The 26766-nt window shown below is 36.0% G+C and overlaps 3 protein-coding genes across 3 annotated transcripts; all 3 read right to left on the reverse strand.

Annotated features, from left to right (window-relative positions):
* Positions 1 to 7560: 7560 nt before the first annotated feature.
* LOC127971032 (probable E3 SUMO-protein ligase RNF212) lies at positions 7561 to 13468 on the reverse strand. Its single transcript, XM_052573792.1, has 13 exons — positions 13354 to 13468; positions 12656 to 12768; positions 12306 to 12367; positions 12139 to 12213; positions 11996 to 12052; positions 11825 to 11883; positions 11687 to 11746; positions 10544 to 10599; positions 10325 to 10394; positions 9908 to 9950; positions 9763 to 9817; positions 8267 to 8342; positions 7561 to 8165 (listed from the first exon to the last, which is right to left on the reverse strand). Exons 2-13 carry the CDS (start codon positions 12762 to 12764, stop codon positions 8015 to 8017), a joined length of 873 nt encoding a protein of 290 aa, XP_052429752.1. The 5' UTR covers positions 12765 to 12768; positions 13354 to 13468; the 3' UTR covers positions 7561 to 8014.
* Positions 13469 to 14240: 772 nt separating this feature from the next.
* si:ch211-255i20.3 (transmembrane emp24 domain-containing protein 11) lies at positions 14241 to 16185 on the reverse strand. Its single transcript, XM_052573797.1, has 5 exons — positions 15951 to 16185; positions 15185 to 15276; positions 14957 to 15082; positions 14719 to 14865; positions 14241 to 14550 (listed from the first exon to the last, which is right to left on the reverse strand). The coding sequence occupies exons 1-5, from the start codon at positions 16096 to 16098 to the stop codon at positions 14401 to 14403; spliced, it is 663 nt and encodes a 220-aa protein (XP_052429757.1). The 5' UTR covers positions 16099 to 16185; the 3' UTR covers positions 14241 to 14400.
* Positions 16186 to 16763: 578 nt separating this feature from the next.
* On the reverse strand, positions 16764 to 21514 carry spon2b (spondin 2b, extracellular matrix protein). The gene is made up of 6 exons (XM_052573791.1): positions 21293 to 21514; positions 20476 to 20708; positions 19935 to 20158; positions 19244 to 19435; positions 18566 to 18749; positions 16764 to 17499 (listed from the first exon to the last, which is right to left on the reverse strand). The coding sequence occupies exons 2-6, from the start codon at positions 20699 to 20701 to the stop codon at positions 17321 to 17323; spliced, it is 1005 nt and encodes a 334-aa protein (XP_052429751.1). The 5' UTR covers positions 20702 to 20708; positions 21293 to 21514; the 3' UTR covers positions 16764 to 17320.
* Positions 21515 to 26766: the final 5252 nt, after the last annotated feature.

Consider the following 26766-nt stretch of genomic DNA (forward strand, 5'->3'; position numbering starts at 1 on the left):
GTATTATTGTAACGTACTGTAAATGCATTTTGTTAAATGCTGTGTTATTTACAGTATCAGTTGAAGATTCACAGTACTTTTGTTAATTTATAGCCTTACTGACAACCTAAATTGCCAGTAAGTTACTGTAAATTTTACAATATTTTTTTCTAGTGTTGATTTTTTATTATTATTAAAAGATTATTATAAAGTATTATGAATTATTTTTAATTCATTATATTTTAGTGTAATACTATACACTGAAAAAAGGCTTATCTTAGTATTTTTATCTTGTTTCTAGTCAAAATATTTAAAAATTCTTATCTCAAGATTCTTTTACTAGATAAGCTAAATGACTTATGATATTTAGTCTTGTTTCTAGGGGAAAAAAAAACTAAACTAAGTGCATTTTGCTTAAAACAAGTAAATGTATCTGCAAGTGGGGTAACTAAAATACTTTTGTTTTATAGAATATTTTACTTAGCCCATTGGCAGATAATTTTACCTGTTTTAAGCAAAATACACTTAATTTACTGTACTTTTTCCCCCTGGAAACAAGACTAAATATCTTAAGTCATTTGGCTTATATAGGAAAGGTATCTTGATTTAATTTTTATTTTATGTATTTTTATTGATTTATATATATATATATATATATATATATATATATATATATATATATATATATATATATATATATATATATATATATAAATTATTATTATTATTATTATTCATTTTTTATTTTTACTAGAAACAAGACAAAAATACCAAGCAAGATGAGTCATTTTTTGCAGTGTAAATATATATATATATATATATATATATATATATATAGCCATTGCAAATTGAGCATTTGTATGCATAAGATCAGGAAGGATTTGGCGTAATCAGGAAGCTAAAATACCACACAGCTTTGAAAGCACTACCGCTGCTTCTCAATCGCTTCATTCTGCTCCTGCAGTTCTTCATGTATAGCGATGAGTGAGCGTCTTCAATGAGGCACAGAAACCGTGAGTGTCTATAAGACCAACACCTGGGAATACCTGGCTGATTCTTTCAATGAATGAACTCTCTGTTTGCTTTCCTCCTTATTCAAACAGTCATAATGGCTCCCTCAACAACAAAGCTGCCATTTGAAAGAGTGTAAAAAAACCACACACACACACACACCCGCTCTCGTTGCCAGTGGCTCTCCTTAAATGTTTACCTTGCGTACAAAAAGAAAAAGATGCAGAGAGCGAGAGGAGGGACAAAAAAAAGTGTCTGTGATATGGGACCAGAGCCAAAGCCTTTAAAGTCCGCCACAGAACCATGACAAAAGCAGCTTAATCTCGGTGTTGTCTTTCGGCCTTTCTTTACACATCCTGCCAAGCTGCCTTAGAGGAAAGGAATCTTTCTACAGCCCCGCTGACATCATGAAAGCCCGGGATGAAATCAGGGTCATCAAAGCCATTCACATGTGGGACATCTGTGCAAGTGTGTTAAAACATACGAGCGCTGTGCTTTTCCAACCCCTACCTGTCCATCTTTTCCTTCAGACCACCTCTGAAGCCACAACAGACATCTGAAATGCCTCGATCTATAATACAGATGCTTATCATCCTAGGCAATTGGGAGAAACGTGCCAACAATTAAACAGGAAGTTCCATAAAGCCATTCACACAGATAAAACCCCCTTTAGCACCTTGAAAGAAACCAGAGGATTCAGCGTGGAGGAAGTGCCGTCATTGTGTTTGACAGGTGTTACCACACACTGTTTGCATTAAATGCGACCATCCAAGGGCATCCTCATCGTTTAACTTATTTCCTGTAATTATTCACAGGACAGCAGGTCATGACCGGCCGCATTGTGAAATTACAATATCATTAATCACAGCTGTGGCTAGAATGAGTAGTTGATGACGTGGGGCCGATTCATGACTGTGTTGATAACTAACATTGACGTTTGTGCTGTGTGGAACAAGGTCAATTTTAAATGTTGACATCTTTTTGTTGTCATTTCAGGCTAAAGTAGTCTACACCTTACCAAAGTTTAATTCGGGAATTCTGTTTCTCAAGAAAATTGCTTCTGTGTTTACTCTGACGGAAAAGATGCTTAACTTAGCCTAATAAAAGCTTAGCTAACTTAGCCTAATACAAATCAATAAATTATATTGTACCTGCTTTGGTTAAGCGTTTCAATATGTTGGGGTCAGAAGCATGGAACATAAATCACTTCATTACCGCTGAAAGCACAAAGACTCTCTCTGTTTTAACGTTGGACAATCACTTATGCCAACTCTCAAACTGTTTTCTTTATCTCATTTAAGCAGCACAACTCATTTGTACACCCTGGGGCTGTACAAAGGAAGTCTGATTTATATTTTTCTCAGGCTTCGTGATACAATGACAGCCTGCCCGAGGGCTGAATTTCTCTCTCGCTGGACCCGGTACAGGAAATTACCCTAAATCCCTCTGAAGCCCTGGAGTTCAGGCACATTTCACATGTACAATACTGTCTGTTCGCACCTCGCCCCTCTTAGAGAGCTGGATGTCTTGACAAAACAGACGTACTGTTGGAAACGGTTGCACTGGGCAACTCAAGAAACACACGACACAAGACAGTGAATTACCAGCCGGGGCAGATCACGGCAGGCCGAGTGATGATAATCACTCTCCATTCACATGCATCACCTGCCATGTTTTGGATGAAGCATGAAATCCCTAACAGAGAAAGAGAGAGAGAGAGAATGAATGAGGAGTATAGATAAATAACTCAAGACACTGAAAACTCTTTATTATTTTAAAATACTAATAATCAATTAACAGCCTACTTAATACTACTAATAAAGTATGTGTTTTAATGACTAATTATTGAAGTTATTAATACCTTCTTATTATATACTTACTGTATTTAGTACTATTATTATTATCATTATCAGTAGTAGTACTAGTTTTTTATAATCAGTTATTAATCACTTTTGTTATTGTTAATGACAAAAAAAAATAATACAAATAACAAAAATACATGATAGGAATAATAAAAATTAAAAATAGGAATGAAAGGTAATTCAAAATAATAATAAATACTAACATGCAAATCTGCAACTGTTAATTGCAAAAAGTGTTAGCAATTACTAATATCTACCTATATAATTAAACGTATTAACCTAACAAAGTATTATTTGTTCTAAAAAAAGATATATTAAAAAAGTATTAGTTATTTATTAAATAAATATATAATTATTGAATGAATTAATCTATGAATAATTTATAAACAATGTATTTTAATAATCTTTCTCCACATATTACGTTTTAACCAAAAGTAATAGTGATTTAATTATGCATTAGGTACTTGAGGGACTTTGATGAATACCATATGAAAAAATAATTTAAAACAGTAATAGTAATAGTCTTCGTAATAGTGTATAGTTTTTTTTTTTTTTTTTTTTTTTTTTTTTTTTTTTTATTAGTGATGTTCACTGAAGATATAAATGATCATATGTGGGTCTTTTCATGGACTGATTATCTACCTGTCAGCTAAGTGGAGGATTCAGTTTATGGTATGTGGTATGAAATATGAGGCTCATCATGTGGTTTCATGTGTTTCTGTCAAGCTTTAGGGGTTTAAATGATTCAGTGATTCAGTGGTGCCTGACACATAGTTTCCTAATGTTCCTGTTGGTAATGTATTTGTCTCTTGACATGCATTACATCTAAATATTCCCCTCCGTTTACCCTGGCTCAGTGCAAATAACTCAACTTCACTGCCATTTCAATTCAGATTCAGATTCTGTAATGTAAAACATAAAGTCTATATTTTTGGAGAGTTTCAGCTAGAATAACACTGTAATTAGGGCTTGATGTCACTGCTTTTATTCTGGCTGGTGGCTAGCATGTTGTGTGTCAGTCTGACGATTCATTGCGTGTGTCGGCGTCTTTGATGTGGTGCTTGAGTGTCGTGTTTGCTAACATACTGCCATGATGATGTTATTTCTTCTGTGGTTACTGGATGACAGTTTCATTTCTTTTTTCGCTCTGTGATTTTTGTGTGGCATGTTTTTGAAAATTTCACTCTTTCTTCATTGTAATTTTCTTCACAGCTCATGTGTTTTCTACACTAATCTCAAGACTGCTTGATATATGTCTGTAATGAATGTGTTTTCACTTACAACTATTTAAAAAAAAACTACAAAAAGGTACTTTATAAATCACATTGTATATCATAAGTACCATGGTATTACCATGTGATACTATCACTATACCATGGGACCACCACAGTAATATTTTATGTGTGTATCTCATTATCCGAGTTCAACTAACATGTTCAGAATAAGACTTTACTGCTTACCATACACTAGACAGAAAACCCTCTCTGAAAAAGAAGTGTTCAACTTGTGCTGCTAATCTTAGAAGTTATAATATAATACTAATGAGAAAGGAGACTTGTAAGTGTACTTAGTGTACTTAAAGAGAGTGCTACCTTAAAACATTTAAAATAAGTGTTTTTTTAATAGGCTACTCTTTTGTCATGCTATAAAGTACAGTTAATTAGATGAGATGACTAATATACTAAATCAGATTCTTGATTATAATTGTAACTGTTGTGTTATATAATAAATTTTTTTCAGTACATTCAGCAGTATACTATAACCATATTTCAGTGACACAGGAATCATGAAATTTTGTGTAAAGGTGTACTTAGGACCTGCTTAGATGTTAAACACACACACACACATACACACACACACACACACACACAGCTAATTTTAAAGGGACTATCCTACCTACTACTGTGGTATGCAAAAATAAAGAAATAAGCACTTATAAATAAATATAGAAATATAACCATTTCTGCATTTTTACCTCACTTTTGTGTAATACATGTGTCTTTTGGTGGTATAAAATAAGCCTAGGTCCAGATTCTTCTGGTTCAGTTGTCACACTGGAAAATAAATATTGAGCACATGTAAGTGCATTTTGGGATGCAGTGTACCACACAAAAACATTCACAACATTCACATTATCTGCATAGATTATAGTATGCGTAGCATATGGTAGTTTGCTATTCCAAAAATAGTGAGTCTTTTCCATACTGTCTCTCACATTCACTGTCAACTTCATCCTAATAGTGAAATTACACAACTGCATGTCTTTTAATGAAGCGCATAATGCATCCTCAACGTCTGTTCAACACAGTTAAACCACTGTTCAATCATGCCACTGCTTTAACAAAGTTCATAAGGCAAACATATGTGACCAGGCATTCAATTACAGCCATTTAATCGAGCTATAGTTAGCCATTTGAAACTTTATGCCCAACCGCTGCTTGATTTGTGGTGATGCAATGAAATGCACAAAACCACCACCATTCCAGTCACCTTGAACATCGACTAGCCCACCACATTTAGTGCTATATAAGCTGTGTACAATTGTTGAAATTGAAAGTTTTAGTCCCAGAGATGGAGTTGTGAGTCCTCGTGATAGACTGTTTCTCTGCATATGGATGGCTAATGAGTTCCAGGTGTGTGTGTGTGCCAAAGTCTCAGATGAACCTATTATAACATTCATACTGCACTTCATACGCACGGGACCTTAAGCTCCCCCTACTGAATCCAAACATGCCACGTTAATAAGTGAGGCAGGCCTAATTCAGTTCTGTCTTCATTACTTTTAACTTTATCAAACTGTTGAAGGGTCTGTGCACACCGGTACGGCTTCATCTGGGATTTCTTGTGAGTTTCTTTTACATTCCAAAGAGGTGAGCAGCCTGGAAACTTAACTGCCTCCAACAAGGTTTTTTTTTTTCTCCTTCAGTCGTAGTAATTGTGGGAAGTGATTATTGTAAACACACACACGCTCACTCACAGTACTCCATATGAAAGTACACCACCACATCAGGAGAAAACGGCAACCAGATGTGCTGTTAGCAGAATGACCAGAGGAAACACAGACTATTAAAGGTAGAGTGAGAAGAAGTGTAATATGAAGTGATGCATAGTGCACAGCAAATCACTAGAACATTTTGCATTTACTGGATGCACCATATACAGCATGCACCATATATACTATAGGCTATATATGTGTGTGTGTGTGTGTGTACACGCTTGCATATAAATGTACATATATAATAGAACTGTTGGTTTAAATAAGACAAAACCATACAATTACGTAATCACCTGCGTCTGCGGCTTTAAAAACATTTGTCTTCTTAATATCCTGTCCCCTTTAGACATTCACTTCCTAAACGAATCAAAGACAAACTTTTAAGGAGCTGTACTCAGCGTAATTGTGCCATCTTTCTCAGCAGCTTGTGCAACATGGCAGATATGACAGTGGAACAATCTCTCCTGTCTTTTGATCATTCAAGGCCCTCAAGGAATAACCGTCTCTTCTTTCACTGCACACTTTACGCTGTCACAGCTCTTCAGATTTACTTAGAGCTAAAGTGTTCATCAGCTCTACTGCATGCAGCCACTAGATTTATAAGAATTGTTTTTTAGACTATATAAAATATTTGGAGTACCTTGTGGCATTTGACATTTGAAGGTGCTGGAACTCATTTAGCTTCTTGCGGTTTTTCCATAAGTAATAAGAGCTCTGGGACTGCAGCAGGAAGGAGCGCTGCGACTGTAAATATTCCTCATTTACTTGTTCCTCTATGGGCATTATGGCTAGTTTTCCAAATGTTACATTAGATTAGCCTACACCCTGGCCGTGAGACCAGCAGGGGAGTGACCAACAGTGCTGTTTGCCAAGTCAAGCATTGCTGTTACTATTGTTTAAACTTGTAGTTGAGGGTTTGTTCAAATATTTAAAGGCATCATTCACCCAGAAATTATAATTCTGTCATTCACTCAACCTTTATGACTTTCCTTTGTCAGTAGAACACAAAAGAGTTTTATTTAATTTATTTTTTAAACTATGAAAGTCGGTGCAGTCCATTATTGTTTTGGAACCCATTGACCTTTGTTTCACATATGACAAAAATATTTTTAATAGTTATAAACCGGTATACATAAATTTCAACATGCTTAAAAGTGAAAATAAATAAATAAATAAATAAATATATATATATTAATTTTTAAGCATGTTGAAATTTATGTATGTATGTATATATATATATATATATATATATATATATATATATATATATATATATATATATATATATATATATATATATCGTTGTAAGGACTAAAACATTAATATTCTATTTCAGTTTGATTATGTAAACTGAATGTTGCCCCATCGGAAAAAAAAATATGATTTTTGCCTGCTGGATGATAAAGCTCTAACAAACTCTCTTAAAAATCGAATAAACTTACACTCAAGGTGGGACTTTGACCTTTTAATCCTAGAGACTTTAGCATTAGCAAGTTTCCAGCAGGCCTTCAGTTAGTCCTTGTTTGCTCATATTTATCTGGTAGTGTGAAATATGTACACAGACATTTTCCATACACAGCCCACCTCCAAACCCCAGCTGATTTGTTTGGTTGAACCCAAGATTTGATTAGATGACTCTCACAACTTCATCTTTGATGAGATACCAAGATAACAAACAAGAAACAACAGAAAAACCCAAACAAACTCAATCCATATTATCAGATGCATCATTTTAATCAATGCGAACAAGGTTTGAACACCTCAGTACAATGGCATCAGTGTGTTCGAGGAAACATGCTGCAGAGAACGCTCTGGATCGGATTAACAGCACATGCTGCTAACACAATGCGAGTCATGCGCTAAAATGGTATATTAAAATTCACACTCACAAACTGTTCAACGAGGGTCTGTGATTAATTACTACAATACATTTATGGAAACAAAAGCACAGATGTTCACTGTTCATTAGCATTAATGCATTGCGGAATCTTAACAGAGTCAGTTACAGGTCAGCACTGCACTGTGTTTGACTACAGGCCTGGATAGTGATTACATTAATAGGCCTGATGCCTTTTGCCTAAAAGTATCCGGTAAAAATAGCACAGCTTTGTGACATATGAGATTATGAGATGTGATTATCCGTATTGCTTTTGCACCGGAGTGTATGTCATGGTGGGGGTCCCAGGGAGGACACAGAGCCGTATTTGTAGGCCGAGGGTAATTTGAACACAGGCGTTTCCCATGCTGACTCTCTGCGGTAGGCCACATTATGGGATGGATTCATCACCGGCTCCCGTAGACCAATGGAGAATTGCCTACTGCAAGAGATCATTCTCCTGTTACTCTGGGTGTCCATATTTAGATAGAATAGTATTCCAGGATACAAGACAGTGGAGTCATTCTCTAGTGGTAGAAATACCTGACAGTGGCGCTGAATGGTGCTGAATGGCTACCCATAGAGGGGCTCTGACTTGATGCTCTGTGAAGAACTGAACCTAAATGGAGGAGACCATTCATTGCAGAACAAAGTATATAGAGACACTGTATAAATGGACTGTTGATATCATTGAGAAATTACATGTCAAAAGTGCTATCCACTCTTTTTAGAGGAATATATCTGCCAATGGGAAAATGTAATTTGTATTATCAAAACCAATTGCTTTTTAATGAAAGTTTGTAAATACAGTGTTTAGTCTTTTATTAAATGGATTGAAGTATTGATATGACAGTTATTTAGCATCAAACGATTAACATTCTGTCTGCTCTCTTAGGTAATTGTTGGTTTATGTAAATATGCATCAGATAAATGTCTTCGGTTATTGTTTTACACAGGGTTTGTGTGTGTGTGTGTGTGTGTGTGTGTGTGTGTGTGTGTGCGTGTGTGTGTTTTGTCAGATTTCATGAGTTAAATGGACTGTAGTTCAACTTGAAACAACTGCATTCTGTTTCAATCAGTTGCTATTTGAACACAAGTGTACATGTATATATAGAAATACTCACTGTAGTTAGTGTTATTGTAGAGACATTTGATTGATATATTTTAGACCTTTCCAACTAACAGTCCAAAACAGTATAACCCAATTAATGTGTTTTAATCTCTTACAACGGATTACTAAATAAAACTTTCCCCCTTTTTTTATTACAGTTTTCACAATATCATTGTTAGTTTTATTTGATTTATTTACTAGTTTCTGTTTATTTTGTTTTTATGTTAGTTTTAGTATTTCATATTTAGTATTTAGATTTTTATTTCTCAGCACTCCCATATAGTGCCATTTTTTCAAGTTTAATACAGACTGAATCTATTTATTAAACCTCGATTTCTGGTTTTGTAACATGGTATTATAATATATCATCTATCAAAGACTCCAATAGTTTGTTGCAATTATTATTTTTTACTAGTTTTAGATAATGAAAATGTATTTTACCAAAGTTTATTTATTAATTTTTTTTCAGTAAATGAAAATGATTGGTTAATAATAGTACTAGGTTGGATTGGTATATTTATTGTAAAGTCTTTTTTAAAAGACTATTTTGTGTCAAGTTGGTTGCTTTTAATAAATTAGCTAACAATTCTTCTTGAAATGGATAAAATGTAAATATTAAAAACACTGGTTTTTGTTTTGGCCACAACAAGCTGTTAATTATCAGGGGCAAATTGCATAAACATAGCCGTTATGTTAAGACGGTGTCTTAAGTACTAATTCGACCAACTAGTAGTTTGCAAAGAGATAAATGGTATTATTTTATTCAAATTAGATCATTCACACTTTTTATAACTGAGCTTTAAAGAAAAAAATTAGATGACTAACTTTTTAAGACTAGTCTAAGTGGTTTATACAGCCTGCCCCAGCATTGGCCCAGAATATCCACAACACTGAAACAAAAACCAGCAATGATTTTGCAATGACAGACCTATGCGGCAGTCCTTCGGTGAGCTTCTGAGACAAATTCTACTCAGGACTTCTGGCTAGATGGAAAAACAGATATATAATCACAACAGGGCTGTCTATACTCTACAGTAAATGACACAGTATGCAGAAAAATAAATGGAGTTTACTTTGTGAGAGTGCCCCCTGCTGGTGATTTCTATGCTGTCAGCTCTGAGAAAGAACAATCACAATCAATCACAATCAATCACAATTAATAATTCAGTGATTAAAGCCCAGACTCTTCTGAGAAAACAGCCATAACAGATAATATTTCATAGACATTCCATGGGAATTAGAAACCATCAAACAAAGTCGGCTGGAATGTAATCAGAAAAGGGATACATTTCTCTATCACGTCAGTTTTGTTCTGTACAGTTGATTATGAAACAGTTTAGTGTTACTGAATCAAATATAAAAAGAAAGAATTATGAACCCATGTGAAATGTGAAACAAAGGGACTTTTAAAATGTTGTTCTAAATGTTTACTTACATATGACAACTTAGTTTAAACCTTCTTTAGAGATGGAAGCTGAACATTTACTCACAGGCTAGCAGAGGACAAGGATCGAGACATCGAGAGTGGGGAAGAATAGGGAATTTTTGTCACTGGGGAGGCTGAAATAAACAGAGGAACAGCACTTCGGAAATGGTATAACTGCTCAGAAAATTGACCGATTTACGAGGGGTAAAATAGTTTGAACTGCTTACAAGACTGTAACAGTCTGAACAATCTGTTCATCTAAAAACAAGCAAGCTAAACGCACCTTGTCTCTGACTCGATGACTGTAAATCTCGGTTGGACTGTAAAGCCAGTCTTGAACTGGAATGATTTCAGAGACACGTGTTACATTAATACAGTACATGTTTACAGTGTTCTCTTCTACGGGTATCACATGTTGTCTTAGAAGTAGACATGCCCCATTTACAGTGGACATGAAAAGCATTCGCTGCCTCTGGCTTTTAATTTCTATTTGAATATATTTTGAATATATTTCCTTTGTAAAGCTGCCTTTTCAGCAGCCATTTCTCCAATCTTCAGTGTCATGATCCTTCACAATTCTTATCACAGTTGAAAACTGATGCTTAATATTTTTTAGGATTCTTTGAGGAATAGAAAGTTCATAACAGCATTTTCAAAAGTAGAAATCTTTTGTTATGTTATAAATTTCTTTACTTTCGTTATTGATCAATTTACTGTATCATTTTTTGAATAAAATAATTAAAGAAATAGTTCAACCAAACATGAAAATTTGCTGAAAATGTACTTAGCCTAAATCCACCCAACATGTAGATGAGTGTTTGTTTCTTCATCAGAACATATTTGGATTAATTAAGCATTACATCTGCACGTGAGGAAGTGTTTCTCCAAATCTGCTCTGATGAGGAACAAACTCATCTACATCTTGAATGGCCTGATGGTGAGTCATCTTTCAGTAGATTTATTTATTTATTTTAAATTTTCTGAGTGAGTTGCATTAATGTTTTAAAAAACATTAAGAATAAAGCTCAAATTACCCTGGAGACAAGTAATTTCCATGTATACTAAAGACTGGAACTAGACTGCCATAAAGGATTTGTATTTAATGAGATAGATAATACTAATATAAATCAATGTAACACCTTATGCTATTATAGTTATTATATTATATATATATATATATATATATATATATATATATATATATATATATATATATATATATATATATATATATATATATATATATATATATATATATACATACACATACATACATACATACATACATATATATATATATATATATATATATACACACACCATATATATACCAATTTACAGAAATGTGATTTCATTTTGATATGAAGGAATATTTTCATTTGATATGAAGGGATATTATCTCTTTTCATTTATCATGTTGACATACCTTTGATTTTGCACAGTCATTTCTAACTTGGATATGTAAGCATTCTGTTCTGAAATTTTCCTGCACAAAATAGAAAACAATAGAAATAATGCAAAAATGAAATAGAAATGGCTGCACTAATGTAGTAATCATACATACTTGGACATCTTCTGCATATCTTGTTGCATTTTCAGTCCATCCTCCTTCATTCTCTCGATCTGTTTTATTTGACATTAATTCGATCTGGATTAACTAAGCCATATTAGCATCAACCACATCTACCATATCCAAGTCTCAGAGCTAGTCCTGTTAAGGACAAGATGCTCTCACCTTCTGCTGATAGTGGGCCAGTAATCTTTTCTGGTGTCTGGCCTGGAATTGTAAAACCTACAAAGCATAATAAATATGACTTTATGCCTTAAATTCATGATTAACAATAGCCTGCAATCTACTCATTTCATGAATAGGACTACCTTGCTTATCTCTGAGAAGTATTTGACTGCAACTGCACTGATATCTGAGAAAAGCTCTTGCACCTCTGAGCTACTCTGCGAGAACAATACACAGATCACATCTCATTAAAATGAATCTTTATCACACACACACACACACACACACACACAAATCTCTTGTATCTTACTTTATCAGACAGTGGGGAGATCTGACACGTTGCTTTGCAAATGAGGCAGACACCCTGTTTTCCTAAAGGGGAAAACAAATACACCCTCTCTGTAGAACGATATTACTTCCAGCAGAGGGAAGTATATGCACACATTTAATTGATGTTCTGACTATTACGTGAAGCCAGCACCATTTATACCATTTTGAAATCTGACAATATATAATTTAAATATAATAAAATGTTACTGTTAAATTACAGTGTCATATATCATATTGATAATTAGTATAATTATGTATATTATATTATATATAAATACAATGTAAATAATCATGTTATATATAATGTATAATGTTATTTGAGTGTGCTACCTCTCTGAAAGCAAACATTACAGATGATGTGACCGCAGTTTGTGACAGCCAGCTGACGCTCAGGACCAGGAGACACGAAGCAGGAGTTACAGCAGATCCAGTGAGACATTATTCTGTTTACGTACAACAACATCATCAAAGCTGTGCGCTAAAACCTCTACAAGTGAACTGTCTAACTAACATTGCATAGCCTTTCTGGTAGTTATTAGGCGCTATACATATCTAAAATTTCTGTAGAGCTGCCTTTAATACCAAAACTGCTGCTTTCACCATGTAGCCTACTGTAAGTTATGCCAGTAAAATGTTGTATGTAAGTTACCCGTTATTGCCAGAACACTCTCTAGGTAACGTTAGACCGCTTATACGGTTTTGAGACACAGCCTATGTGTTGCAAGGGTCACACATATTATTTCATAGCAAACCGATCTATGTTAGTATAATATCGAGTAATTTTTCCCGTTTAAAACACTTTTTTTTCTCTACTTCTGAGGGAAGTATGATTGATTTAAAATATGAAAAGAAGACAAACTGATTAAATGAACATCAAACGGGGCTAAAAATAGAGGTGGATGTATAGCGTTTGAACCAACTAACGTTATACAAAATAATATATAAAATGTCCATGAGGACTTCACGAAAGTGTCTCATAGTTGCTGTGGTCACTAAACTCTAGAATAAAACACATAACGTTACGTTACCTGTAACTTTTTTGCACGTTACCCAAATCTATATCAGTCGCGTGTACACTAAAATTGTATGTTTACTAATTATCATAAAACAGATTAGCAGATTTTCTGACGCTTTTTAAACGACAACGTCACGGTGACGTAACCGCGCACGCGCACTCATTAAAAAAAGACTAAATAAATAAATGAAACAAAAGATGACCGTAGTTTCATAATCATGATGAATTTAACATTTATTGTTAAAGCAATCAAACATAATTTAAATGTCTGTTATTGTATCTTCTTCTTCTTCTTTTTTTTTTTTTTTTTTTTTTTTTTTTTTGGTGTTGATAGTTTTATTGTATTATTAATAATTGTGGTAATTAAAGGGGTTGAAATTTCGTTGGAAACTAAATCAAATATGTAGATTTTTATTTATTTATTTAATTTAATAAATGTGACCCTTGACCACAAAGCCAAATTTTTATTTTTTCGCACCTTCAGATTCCAGATTTTCAAATAGTTGCATCTCGGCCAAATATTTTCCTATCGTAACAAAACATAAATTAAATGCTTATTCATTCAACTATCATATGATGTATAATAATAATAATAATAATAAAAAAAAGAGACCCTTATGACATTCAAGGTTAAACACACTGTTAGAGTGGAATAACACACACACACACACACACGCACACACACACACACACACACACACACACACACTCATGTTTGTTTTTGTGAAAAGTGGGGACATCCCATAGGCGTAATAGTTTTTACACTGTACAAACTGTATATACTATGGCCCTACACCAACCCTACACCTAACCATAACCCTCACATGGAACTTTGTGCATTTTTTGTGCAAACACACCCACACACACAAATACAAATAATACAATCTGTAGGTTTCTTAAGGCTATATTATTAATTTATTAAAATCAGTTGAACTGATTAGAATGACATGCTCATTGCAGGGTATTGTGCTCAGACGACTTAATTTAGACTTACACATTTATCAAAATGCTTCAAACAATGTTACAGTAATCCAAACACACAGTTAGGCATTTCATAAAGCTAAACCAACTTCTTTTCAATGAGAAAGTTTTTGAGGTTTTTCATTTGCCAGATTCCAACAGAGAGGAGTATTGATGTCTGAATAATGGCCCACCACAAAACGTTTCCATTTGTTTCCTCACTCATTTGGCGAAACTTCTCCTCACGTTCCTGGTTGCAGTAAAATAAACAGATACAAATAGCACATAATCACCAGAGAGTAAGTGCACCTTGGAAAATGTGGACAGATGACACTTGGTCTGGTTCTTATTCTGATCCTGGCAAGCAATTAATATGGTAACATTTTGCTGTCAGACCGTCCTGCCTGTGTTTGCTTACCCTTTGGAAATTTTGCTGCCTGCTAATGTAACGCATCTGGTCAATGAGATGTTGCAAATTGTACTCCATTGCTTTCATGGTGTCTTTTGCCTTTGCAGCATTAGGATCAATGGTATGCTCGCCCATCTGGACATCTAAATGCACTTTCTGTACATAAATAGAAAAGTAAGAGCATGACTAGCTGACATTTTAAGCATGTTAAATTTAATATATGAGATCACAGCATTTCACAACTTACCAGACGATCTCCAGCAAACACAGAGAACCTGGTGGAGTTGGACTGCACGCACAAGAAATGTTGACCCGAAGCATGGGATTTAAAGGTGAATTTTCCATATCTCCCAAAGCGTTTTAACAAGACCACCTGCATATGACAGAATGTCTCAGAGGAATTGATGCAGATGGAAATAATTAAGAGTTTATTGTATGATTCTCATTTATGCATGAAGAGTTGAATGCTTCAGACCGCATTGTTAGGATCTCTCACAGTCACAGTCAGACCAAGGTGTGGGATATTGGTCTTCTTATTTTCATCCCAGTACTCTAGCAGAAAGACGCCTGAAGGGAGGAACATGATACTATAGTCCTTATTACAATGATTTTACAGTACTCCACGACCAGTGTAGCTGCTTTGAGCACTACAATACCTTTACTCCATGACTCACAAAACTGAATACCCTATTGAAAGCTGCTGGAATACAGAATTAAATGGATCATTTTTATCATTGTGTTGTGATTTAATTCAAGTTTTGTGAAGGGAATAACTATGGTCTGTGCAGGTTCCACAACCATTATATTTCAGTTCCTTTTTAATTGTCAATGCCATGTTATGACAAATTTTATTTACTTGTGATACTACACTTTAATTGAAATTAAACTGAACTACAGTATTTTGGTTCAGTTTAGTAGGTATAAGCCCCCAAATAGTCTCTGACCTAATGTGGTTAACAAGCTGTCATTGTCTTGATAAGGATAAACCAAATGTATAACACAATTTATCTATGTTTGCCTTTAGAGTTTATCTTGATGTTTGGACTGCATACAAAAAGTAGACATAAATGTCCTACACATATTAAAACTATGATTCCATTTTCAACCTGGATATTAAATCACCTGTTAGTCTAAGCAGCATGTGAGGAAAAGTGTTCTGGGACTATTTAGGATCAAATAACTGTTTCATATTGTGTAATATAGAGCAAATATGTATAACAGCAAGATTGATCTTCACTGACCTGACACAAGTGTGTCCTCTGGAATCTCCTCAATGATACACTTTTCCTCCTGTTCCCCTAAATCAAAATACATTGCCGGAGCCAAAATGACACAACTGGCTAGCAGCAGGCCTGTCAGCCTCATATACATTGCTGTAAAACAGTTCATTTTTAAGGTAACAAAGCTACAGATAATAATAACAGGACACTAGTAAAGCTTTATGTTCTCAGCAGGTTTAGTGTGAGAAATCTGCAGCTGCTGTTTGTAAAGTCATGTTTAAACAAGGTAAATAGAAAGTCATGATAAGACTAGGGAGAGACCTAAATATGTTGATGGAAATAGTCAATTTATTACATGCCTTGCTTCAAAAAGATATATAACTTAATATGTAGTAATTAAAGACAATCTAGCCTGTATACTTGGGCTCAAAATCTATTATCAAACCACACTTGAAAATGTTGTGCATTAGATAAAAAAATATCAAACCAGATGTCATTTATTAGAAAGACATCACAGTTTTTGAGCTAAATATTTCACAAAAACATTTCAAAATAGGATAAAGACAAAACATTTGGTGACACTTTTTGTCCATAATTTACGTCTATAATCATTGTGATGAGCAACATCTGGCTACATTGACTAAAACGCTTATTAATAGACATGGCAAAAATGGCTTTGAATAGTGAAATAAGAAAATATCTGGCATCATTTGATTTGATCCTTGATTTTCAGACATTTTAAGTATGACTTACATGTCCAAATAGATGGACATGTTATATTGCAGTTATTGTTTTTAAGGAAAGTATAATAATTTTTCACACAAGCATGACAGATTCAGAGCAATTCAGAAGGATTTATTTATTTGTATGTACAATTTTATATACAGTTTTGCAATTTATTTACAGATATCATCCACTGATGCAACATGTTTTGAGGAGAACACATTATTTTTTTTTACTGAAGATGTTAGTCTCAATGATTGAGCTTGATAATGTCAGTAATGTTCCCACCAGAGAGCACCAGACTCCATGAACAGTGCATGAGGACAGTGTGTGAAACTTACAGCAAACCCAGCCAAAAAACTCTGTTTGTCTGCTATTTTGCAAAATACAGCAAATATTGCTGTATTGAAAGTATAGAATCGGCTGTTCCTCATATTTCACTCTCATTTGTGATACACTTACTGAGAATTTGCTTTAGGTACTTCAGTCTTCTTTTTAAGGTGGGATATGTTGCGTAGAGCATTCATTACCAAGTTTAAGCTTGTTAACCCATGACATCATAGTTTATAATAACAAAGTCATTCCATTTATAATGTCTCATTTTAAAGCTGTTTAACCAGTAGATTGTTCCCTGTTGGTGAGGTATGGTTGGTAGGTCCTCTTTATATTCACACACAGTTGTCAGGGATGCATAGCCTCTTTTCCTCTAGGGGTGGGCATGCAGCCCCATTGTTTGCAGGATGCATGTGAATATAGCGAGTTCTGTGTTTTACTCCTTTCGTACCACACTGGCCCTTACAAAGACCCCAAGGGGACCAGACAGAAACCTCACAGTCCAGAGGGGTCTCTGTAGAAAAAGAGATGTTGATTAGTACTAATACCTTACTGGGAACAAATCATTTGTTAAAGAAATAGTCTGCACATTTTTTAAATTACAGTTCAATAAATTAAAATCATCATAAAATCACCATTGAAACTTTCATGTTTTGGTGCACTATTCCTTGAATAGGGCTAATAAGGCTAAGCAACTCAAGATTAAAAATAACTAGTTTATGTTTTTTGACAAATTGGTTTAAATTTGTATTATTTTAGTTATTTGAGAAAAAAAAAACAATGCAGAAAAATAAAAGCATGAAGGATGATGCACCCAGACTGCATGAAAGTGTATGTATGAATGCAAATATTTATAATTTCTATGAGTTTTCCACCAATTTGCCGAAACATTAATTACAATTGCCATGCAATTTTTTGTCAGGTAACACTATGATAAAAAAAATAAATAATAAAAAATAAAACACTATGATGTAAAATAAAGATTGCATTAGTATATTTTGAGAAGCATAAATAAATTGACAGTTACCTAAACTGAATCAATTTTATTTAGAATTTTATTTAATGTTTTATGCTAAATAAAAGTTTTGAGGCTGAATTTAAATTAAACTCAGACAATAAATGTAAATCCTTTCAATTTTGCTAAAATAATTGCTTTTTCTGATTCACTGATGCTTTCCAGAAACCCTGAGCTTGTAAAAGGCTGATATGTATCACAGACTTCTGTACAAGTAGGAAAACAGAAAGATGGAATCAAAGCACACATTTCACTTCTATGACAAACACTTCCTGAATGCTGAGTGGCAGAAAACTTTTAAACGGGTTGGCCTCCATTATCGTGTTTGCAGTTTGTTGTGTTGGTTACCATGGGAGTGGATAAACCTTTCTACAGCCTGCAATTTAATCACCACAAGTTATCTCTATGGATTTGTAGTGTTTCCCTCGAAAACAGAATTTAAGATTCAAATGCAAGTATGTCAACTCTGTCTATTGCACTATAAAGTTCTGTATGAGGAGACCATGCCAGACCATTGCAACATTCAACATCACAATTCATTTTACAAACAATTTGTATTGCTTACTTATGAGAGACCCATCTATCTCATTCCCGCTTGGAATCTGATTGGAGTGGGTCGGCTCAATGGGTAAGCTGAAGATCTGGTTGTTCTTGATCTTTGTTAGGGAGACTTTGGCTATTGGGGGGAGATGCTTCAGTCTGGGATAGTAGAAGGAGTTTGCAGGGTGACTTGGGAATGATGCTGTTATCTGTTGAGAAAAGATATACAGTGTTTGTGACAAGAATTGTAATGATACCTACTTCCCTGCTGAAAAAAAGGTGGTCAGGTGGTCTATTAAGTGGTCCATTTTGTTGATTGTATGAGGGATTTTGACTACTGACAAACTGAACCAGCATAAACCAGCAAACCAGTTTTTATTTTATTTTATATATTATTATGGATTATAATTTTTTCAGCTGGTACTGGTTCCCAAAGTGGTCTAACTGTGCTGAAAAAACTTGCATAATATTGTTTCCAGGTCTCCTTTGGCCTCCAGGTCTGGTTTAGAAGCCCTCCCTTAGAAGGACTTGGAAAACTTTTCAGTTTGTGAGAATGGTTGCCCAGCTAAACACCAGCTTGGCCAGGCTGGGAAAGCATCTTAATGAACCATAAAAGACCAGTAAACCAGCTCACTGAAGAATTGTTTCATGGAAAATTTCATAAATATATATGGCTTGTAGGGCTGTCCATTTTAGACATTACCTGAGTGATCTTGTCTTGAGGAATGGTCTCAAAGTTTGGTGAGGAGAAGGTGAAACCACTGTCTGTGCCGGCATCATAGGGGTAGAGATCTAGGCTTATGTTTTCTATCCAGTTATCACCCTCGCACAAATTTAGACTGTTTATTCCAACAAACCAGTCAGGACTTGGCACAATGCGGACAATGAAGGACAGCTGCAAAACAAGAAGATCATTAGTGTTCGGGTTGTGCTGTGGTTTTAACTTTTTCTCATTAGCTGGTATAAGCTGCTGGCTCTTTTTCATTTGGAAAGTTTTATTATTTACAATTCTCTCTATAATATTTTATATGGAATGCCTGGGAGGCCAGTGAAGTATGTGCATGTAGAGAGTGAGTTCCAGAAGAATGCTTTGGACACAGTATGCAAGTGTTCACATCGTCTGACTGAAAACATCTGTGTTTTTTTTTATTAAAAAACAACTGAAAAAAAAAAAAAAACAGAAAAAACTAAAACTAAACTAAAAACAGCTTTAACCAGCCTATGGTCTTTGCTGGTCTTACTGTAGATGGTTAACGATGGCCTAGCATGTATCCCAACCAAATCATATTTTAGCTGGTTTATCTGGTCAACCTGGTGGTGTTTCAGCCCAATCAGGTAACCGAAAACCATTCTAATTGAATTTAATATTGCAGTGCAGTGCACAGTGTACTTACTAAAGAGTGTCTTGCAAAGACCTCAAATTCTGTGACTGCCTGACCGGTTCCTCCAACCACAGCTGGTGCTGAGAAGAGGCCATAGACACTCTGGATCCGTTCTCCAGCTGCCTCCACTTCCTTTATCAGGGTCCAAGCCTCTCCTCTCTCAGAGAACTCTCTCACCCCATTACTGGCGTACTCGTTCCCTTGCCAGATGTGATAGTCTGAGCTGTGAGTTACTCCTAAAATGAAAACTACAGTTTAACACTATTTCAATGTACTTTTGTAATATTGTACAAAAACATGTAAGAAAGTAATAGATAATGATCAATGACCAATCAATGTTTCTATGGCATTACTGTAAAAACCCTCTTTTTGAACCTTTATGTTGAATACATATATCACCTAACCTTTGTTTTTACTTCCCTCGGAGGGGTTAAACTGGGTCAAACCCCCTCAACGGGAACAGTGTGAAAGGTTTGGGTGAACAGACCCAAAAAGTGTGTAGCAAATGTTTAAAAGAATACCCTGTCCTTACTTATAAGATCAGCCCACTCACCAATGATTGGGGACCACTGGGCAGGCGGCCTGTACAGAGGGTAGTGTTTGGGGAAGGCAGTCTGAGTCCACTGGCCAGTAAATGTCAGTCTGTACTTGGCTGCAGATGGTGCCATGCACACGCGATCCACGTCGACCGGCATTGCAGGGACTTTACTCAGCAGGGCCAGAGTCACGGTAAGCCACCGCAGCCAGCAGTTCACTTTCAAAGATGTCATCTTTTCCATGCTGGTTCTGTGTGGGAACAATGAACTGTTTTACCAGGCATGTGGATGCATGTCATAGCCAGCTTTAAAAGCTTTCACTCCTTCCTTACTAAACTACAGACAATGGTAAAACAGGGGAATTAAAGACTTCACATAAGCTTCTGTATGAGTGATTTTGTATAACTGTGTCATACACTGAGTAAGTAGGAAAGAATGTAGGTCAGGGTAACCATATTCACTCTCTTTGTTTCCAGCCACTCTTACATGCAGTACTCAGCAAAAGAGTGACTGACAATGAAATTGGTTAAGCGATACTTAATATAGTATTATATATATATATATATATATATATATATATATATATATAATACTATGATATAATAACTATATTAGCATGAAGTGTTGCATTAATTTATATTAGTATTATCTAGCTACATGCACCAAGCATGAGAATTAATTTAGACTTTATATTAAAAGTATAATTAATTTAGTATGCATTCACAGTAGTACTGTATTTGCCATATAAAATACTACCTTTAAATGCATATGTCCTAAAAAAGGACATTCAACCTGGTGTAGCATGAATAAAACTTAGTTAAAGAAAACACTTACTGGGTTTGCAGTGGCCGATGAAATTTTCTGCAGAAAAGCTGAGTGGAGGTCACCTGTGCCCAGGCATTCAGAGGAAGACTGCAAGATTACTGTGTGTCTTCCAGCTATTTATGCGTTTCCAGTGGTCCCCACACTCAAACAATATCAATAACCTCCTGACCCCTCCCAGATGTAGTATCGAACTCTCCACACTCTACATTACAATTCCATCTGGGATTTCCCCTTTGGTCTCAGCAGATTCACACTTTTTTTCCTCTCGCAACCAGAGATGCATAGAGAAAGCAGCAATATATGAAGCTCCTGAGGGTTTGGTAGTCAGTTGAGGAGGTAATATTGTGGGGATTGTTGATTGTAGAAACAGGCTTGACTGGTAGATCAGCAGTGTGGAGGCACCCAGTAAGCCGAAAGCTAACAGATCCCGCCTGCAGCCAGTAATTGCTTCCACATGCTCACGTTTTGCCGCTCACCCTTCTCAAATTCTCTCCAGTTTCTTGACACTTAATTTGCTGAGAGCTGTTTGGATGTGGTTTTCTGCAAACCAGTTCCATTTCTGAGAGCTTGCTTTAAGGGTTTTTAATATTCCTCTGTTGTAAATCAGGCTTTGGTCCAACTGGATTGCGACATCTAATGTGTTTGACATGTGTTTTATGCCTGTCTCAATCTGGGGTCAGTTTCTGTCAACCATCCTTCATTGTTCATTTGAGTTGTCTCACATGTCACTCCATTTGGTCACAATGGACTAATTGAAATATTAATAGAAACTACAGAAAGTGGATAAAAATTAGCTTGGATTGATCACACAAGTTTAACAATAAGTCTAAGAAAGTAATAAATACATGAGAGAGTATTAAAAAGGCCAAAATGTAGGTCATAATTTGCAAAAAAAAATCCCACTCAATCCTAATGTCTTTACCAATTCAGTGCTGCTGTGAGACAGGACAATGAATGCAAAAAAGAAAAGAAAAAAAGACGCATTATACTATTTTAACATTTGCTTTAATTAAGAGAGATATAAGTCTATTTGTGACTTTTCTTAAAGAGAATTACTTGGATAATAGGTTGCAAGACTGATTGCATTGTAACCACAGCCCAGTTTTTCAGGGTCCTGGGCCATGGGCAAAGAAACACCTGGGATGGATTACATTTTATATATATATATATATATATATATATATATATATATATATATATATATATATATATATATATATATATATATATTTCTTTTTTTTTTTTTTTTCTTGAAAGGCACTTCATTACATATGCAACAAGACATATGAAAAAGTATTTTAAGGTCTACTTCCAGTGCCAACATTTCATATTAGTTCTTTATCCAAAGTGATAGTCCAGGTTTATTGTTCTGCTTTGAGGTTTTCCTAGAGTCTGCTGAGTTGTTCCGGGCTGTTTATCTATCTATCTCACAATTTGAGCAATGTTGTGACCAATAAAGATATTACGTTTTACATTTAAAGTATATGGTCATGAAAAGTACAGTATATGAAAAATGTATGATCAAGGTTGTTTAATGGGTTTTCATTGTATTTAGTGTACAAAAGTCAATACACCATAACATAGCTGCTGAACAGACAATTTCATCTTCATTTTGTGCAGCCACTTCCCTTCAGCAGAAGAGGATGTGAAATTAAGGGTCAGTGCAGTGACCCTCACATTGGGAGTGTTATATCAAGCATAATATTTCTGCTAACAAACATGATTTCTTAGCAACGTTGCAATAGCTAGTTGGGACTAGCCTGCATTTTGTAATAGCTTTTGGAAAGTATGTTCTTGGCAATGTGTTTTGTGGAAGTTTACACCCAGTCCTTATGTGACACATTTTAATCCTGATAACACTGCATTGACAGAAGTTTAACATTTTAAATTGTTAATCGAATTCATGTGTGTAAAACAAGTTAAAAAGCATTAGCAGTTTGAAGGTACATCAAATAAACCTAATGATTATATGTCACATTTCAACAGCGAACTATGGTCAATGTGAAACATGCTCTAATGTGGTACGTGGTATGGGTAACAGGACTGGATTTTATCCATCAGGAACTGCATGGATAGTATGAAGTGAACATTACAAGACTGTAAATGTGCAGTAAGTTTAATGTGAATTTTGGGAAGTGCTTTAAAAAATGTATTTACCAATTCACACAGTTTCCAGTTTTTTTTTCGTCAAGTCAAGTCAAGTCAAGTCACCTTTATTTATATAGCGCTGTAAACAAAACTGAACAACATTCATTATGAAAACAGTGTGTCAATAATACAAAATGATAGTTAAAGGCAGTTCATCATTGAATTCAGTGATGTCATCTCTGTTCAGTTAAATAGTGTCTGTGCATTTATTTGCAATCAAGTCAACGATATCGCTGTAGATGAAATGACCCCAACTAAGCAAGCCAGAGGCGACAGCGGCAAGGAACCGAAACTCAATCGGTGACAGAATGGAGAAAAAAACCTTGGGAGAAACCAGGCTCAGTTGGGGGGCCAGTTCTCCTCTGACCAGACGAAACCAGTAGTTCAATTCCAGGCTGCAAGCAAGTCAGATTGTGCAGAAGAATCATCTGTTTCCTGTGGTCTTGTCCTGGTGGTCCTCTGAGACAAGGTCTTTACAGGGGATCTGTATCTGGGGCTCTAGTTGTCCTGGTCTCCGCTGTCTTTCAGGACTGTAGAGGTCCTTTCTAGGCGCCAATCCACCATATGGTCTGGATACGAACTGGATCCGGGTGACTGCAGTGACCCTCTGGTCTGGATACAGACTGGATCTGGTGGCTATGGTGACCTCAGAATAAGAGAGAAACAGACAAATATTAGCGTAAATGCCGTTATGGGGAGTGTTCCCGGTTCCGGTTTACCTAATTAATGCAGCCTAAAAATCCTTTAACGGATTTGGATATTAAAAGCATTTTAGTATGTTATGTGTAAGCCAGGTCAAAGAGATGGGTCTTTAATCTAGATTTAAACTGCAAGAGTGTGTCTGCCTCCCGAACAATGTTAGGTAGGTTATTCCAGAGTTTAGGCGCCAAATAGGAAAAGGATCTGCCGCCCGCAGTTGATTTTGATATTCTAGGTATTATCAAATTGCCTGAGTTTTGAGAACGTAGCGGACATAGATGATTATAATGTAAAGGGAGCTCATTCAAATACTGAGGTGCTAAACCATTCAGGGCTTTATAAGTAATAAGCAAGATTTTAAAATCTGTGTTTGATATCGATATTTTATATCGACTATGCATTCCATTAGTTTTTCAAATTGGTGTGTTTCACCGGGCTGCGAAAGAAATATAGAGCGGAGTATCATCAGCATAACAGTGAAAGCTAACAGTATACATCGGTAAACCTCTACAAAATAAAAAAAATAAACATGTTTTAACATGTCATGACCATTAACCAACATCAAAGAACTGTGAAACATGTGCTGTTAAATTATTGAAATAATAACTTAAAATCTCAGAGGTACTTCAAGTAAATATTTTTGATATTCGGCTTACGAAAACATTTGGGAACCTAAAGACCATCTTAATCAAAATGTGGGCAGTATTGGTTACATCAGGAAAAATAACTGGATGGAAAATAACGTATAATAAAAATGTATAATATTATCATGAAAGGCAAAAAGTACTCGGATGACCTACTACTTTGATTCTGAAGTGTACATCTGATGGACACCTTACTATCCCGTAAGGCCACGGGAGAGGATTTCTGAATTGCAGTGAAGTGACGAAACTGATGCTGGTAGGTCACGTGATGGCGGATGTAGTCATGTGACACTTTTTGTGACGATCGTGCACCAGGAAAACACGAGGAGAGGGAGAGATCCAATAGCAGGTACGTTTATTTGACAAAAAGGGTAATCCAACATAAACAGTCCAAAGTGACAAACAAAACAAAAGAGGGAACTGGATGAAACGGAACAGGAACTCGGAGATGAGAACATCGGTAAACGTAGGGTATGGACTCCATTCAAACTACAGGGAAAGACAGGTATTTATAAGGAGACTAATGACAATAGATGTCTGCACCTGTGCGATTAACTGGAGTGCAATTACTGTGAAGACAGGACCAGACTAGAGGAATTATAGTGCCTATGGTGAAGTGCCTAAGGAGAAGTGAGCTCACTAGTGGACACCCAGGAAAACAGAGACTGACAGCGTGACATTACCCCCTCCTCCACAGAGCAGCTGCCAGATGCTCCACCTGAAACCCAGGGAAACCCAACAGATAAAGAAGCTAGGAGGGAGGTGGAGCGGCAGAGGACTAGGGGGAGGGACGGAGGGTCAGAAAACATAGTACACAGAGTCAGGAGAATCAGGTAGAATGGGGAAACAGAGACAACACATCCAGGTAGAATGGGGAGACAGAGACAAGACAACCAGGTAAAATGGAAAGTAAGAGACAAGAGAAGTGTGACACAAAACAAGGAGTCCAGGAGGGATGTGAACTGGCGGAGGATCAGGGCGAGGGACGGAGGGCCAGGTCCAAAAAAGAAAACAGACAGAAATACAAAAGAAAACAAAAACATAGGTCCATGAAGGACATCACGTGATGCCCACCAGGGCGGACCACCACAACCATGTGGTCAAGGAAGAAGCCCCCCAGGGTGGAGCAGAAGACCACAACATCCTTGTGGTTGAAGCCGGAGTCCCCCAGGGCGGAGCAGAAGACCACCACGTCCTTGTGGTCGATGCCGGAGTCCCCCAGGGCGGAGCAGAAGACCACCACATCCGTGTGGCCAGACCAACGGGAGGACGAACCTCTGGTAATCCTATGGTGTTTCTACTGGATTCCAGAAGATCGGTGCTGACTTGACTCTGCTCATGAAGATTATCTGTGACTTGCATTTGTTCATGAAAATCCCTGGTGACTTGACTCAGTCCTTGAAGATCACCGGTGACTTGACTCTGTCCTTGAAGATCACCGGTGGCTTGACTCTGTCCTTGAAGATCACCGGTGACTTGACTCTGTCCTTGAAGATCACCAGTGACTTGACTCTGTCCTTGAAGGGGTGGTGAAATGCTATTTCATGCATACTGAGTTTTTTACACTGTTAAAGAGTTGGATTCCCATGCTAAACCTGGACAAGGTTAAAAAAATTAAGTTGTACGTTTGAAGGAGTATTTCTGTTCCAAAAATACTACTTCCGGTTTATCACAAGTTTCGGAAAGTTTTTTTCAAGTATGGCCCTGTGTGACGTTAGATGGAGCGGAATTTCCTTATATGGGTCCTGAGGGCATGTCTGCCGGAAGAGCGCGCGCTCCCATATAGCACAGCACTGAGAGCACAACAGACTTCACTGATCAGAGCGAGAGCGTCGCGAAATGTCACAAAAGGAGTGTGTTTTTGGTTGCCAGGGCAAGACAACCCTGCACAGATTACCAAAAGAGAAACCGCATTAAGGGACCAGTGGATGGAGTTTATTTTTACAGAGCATCAACGGAGTTCGAAGATGTTGTTTTACAAACAAGGTCCAG

This window comes from Carassius gibelio, chromosome B14 (genome assembly GCF_023724105.1).
Source record: "Carassius gibelio isolate Cgi1373 ecotype wild population from Czech Republic chromosome B14, carGib1.2-hapl.c, whole genome shotgun sequence".
Lineage (NCBI taxonomy): Eukaryota > Metazoa > Chordata > Actinopteri > Cypriniformes > Cyprinidae > Carassius > Carassius gibelio.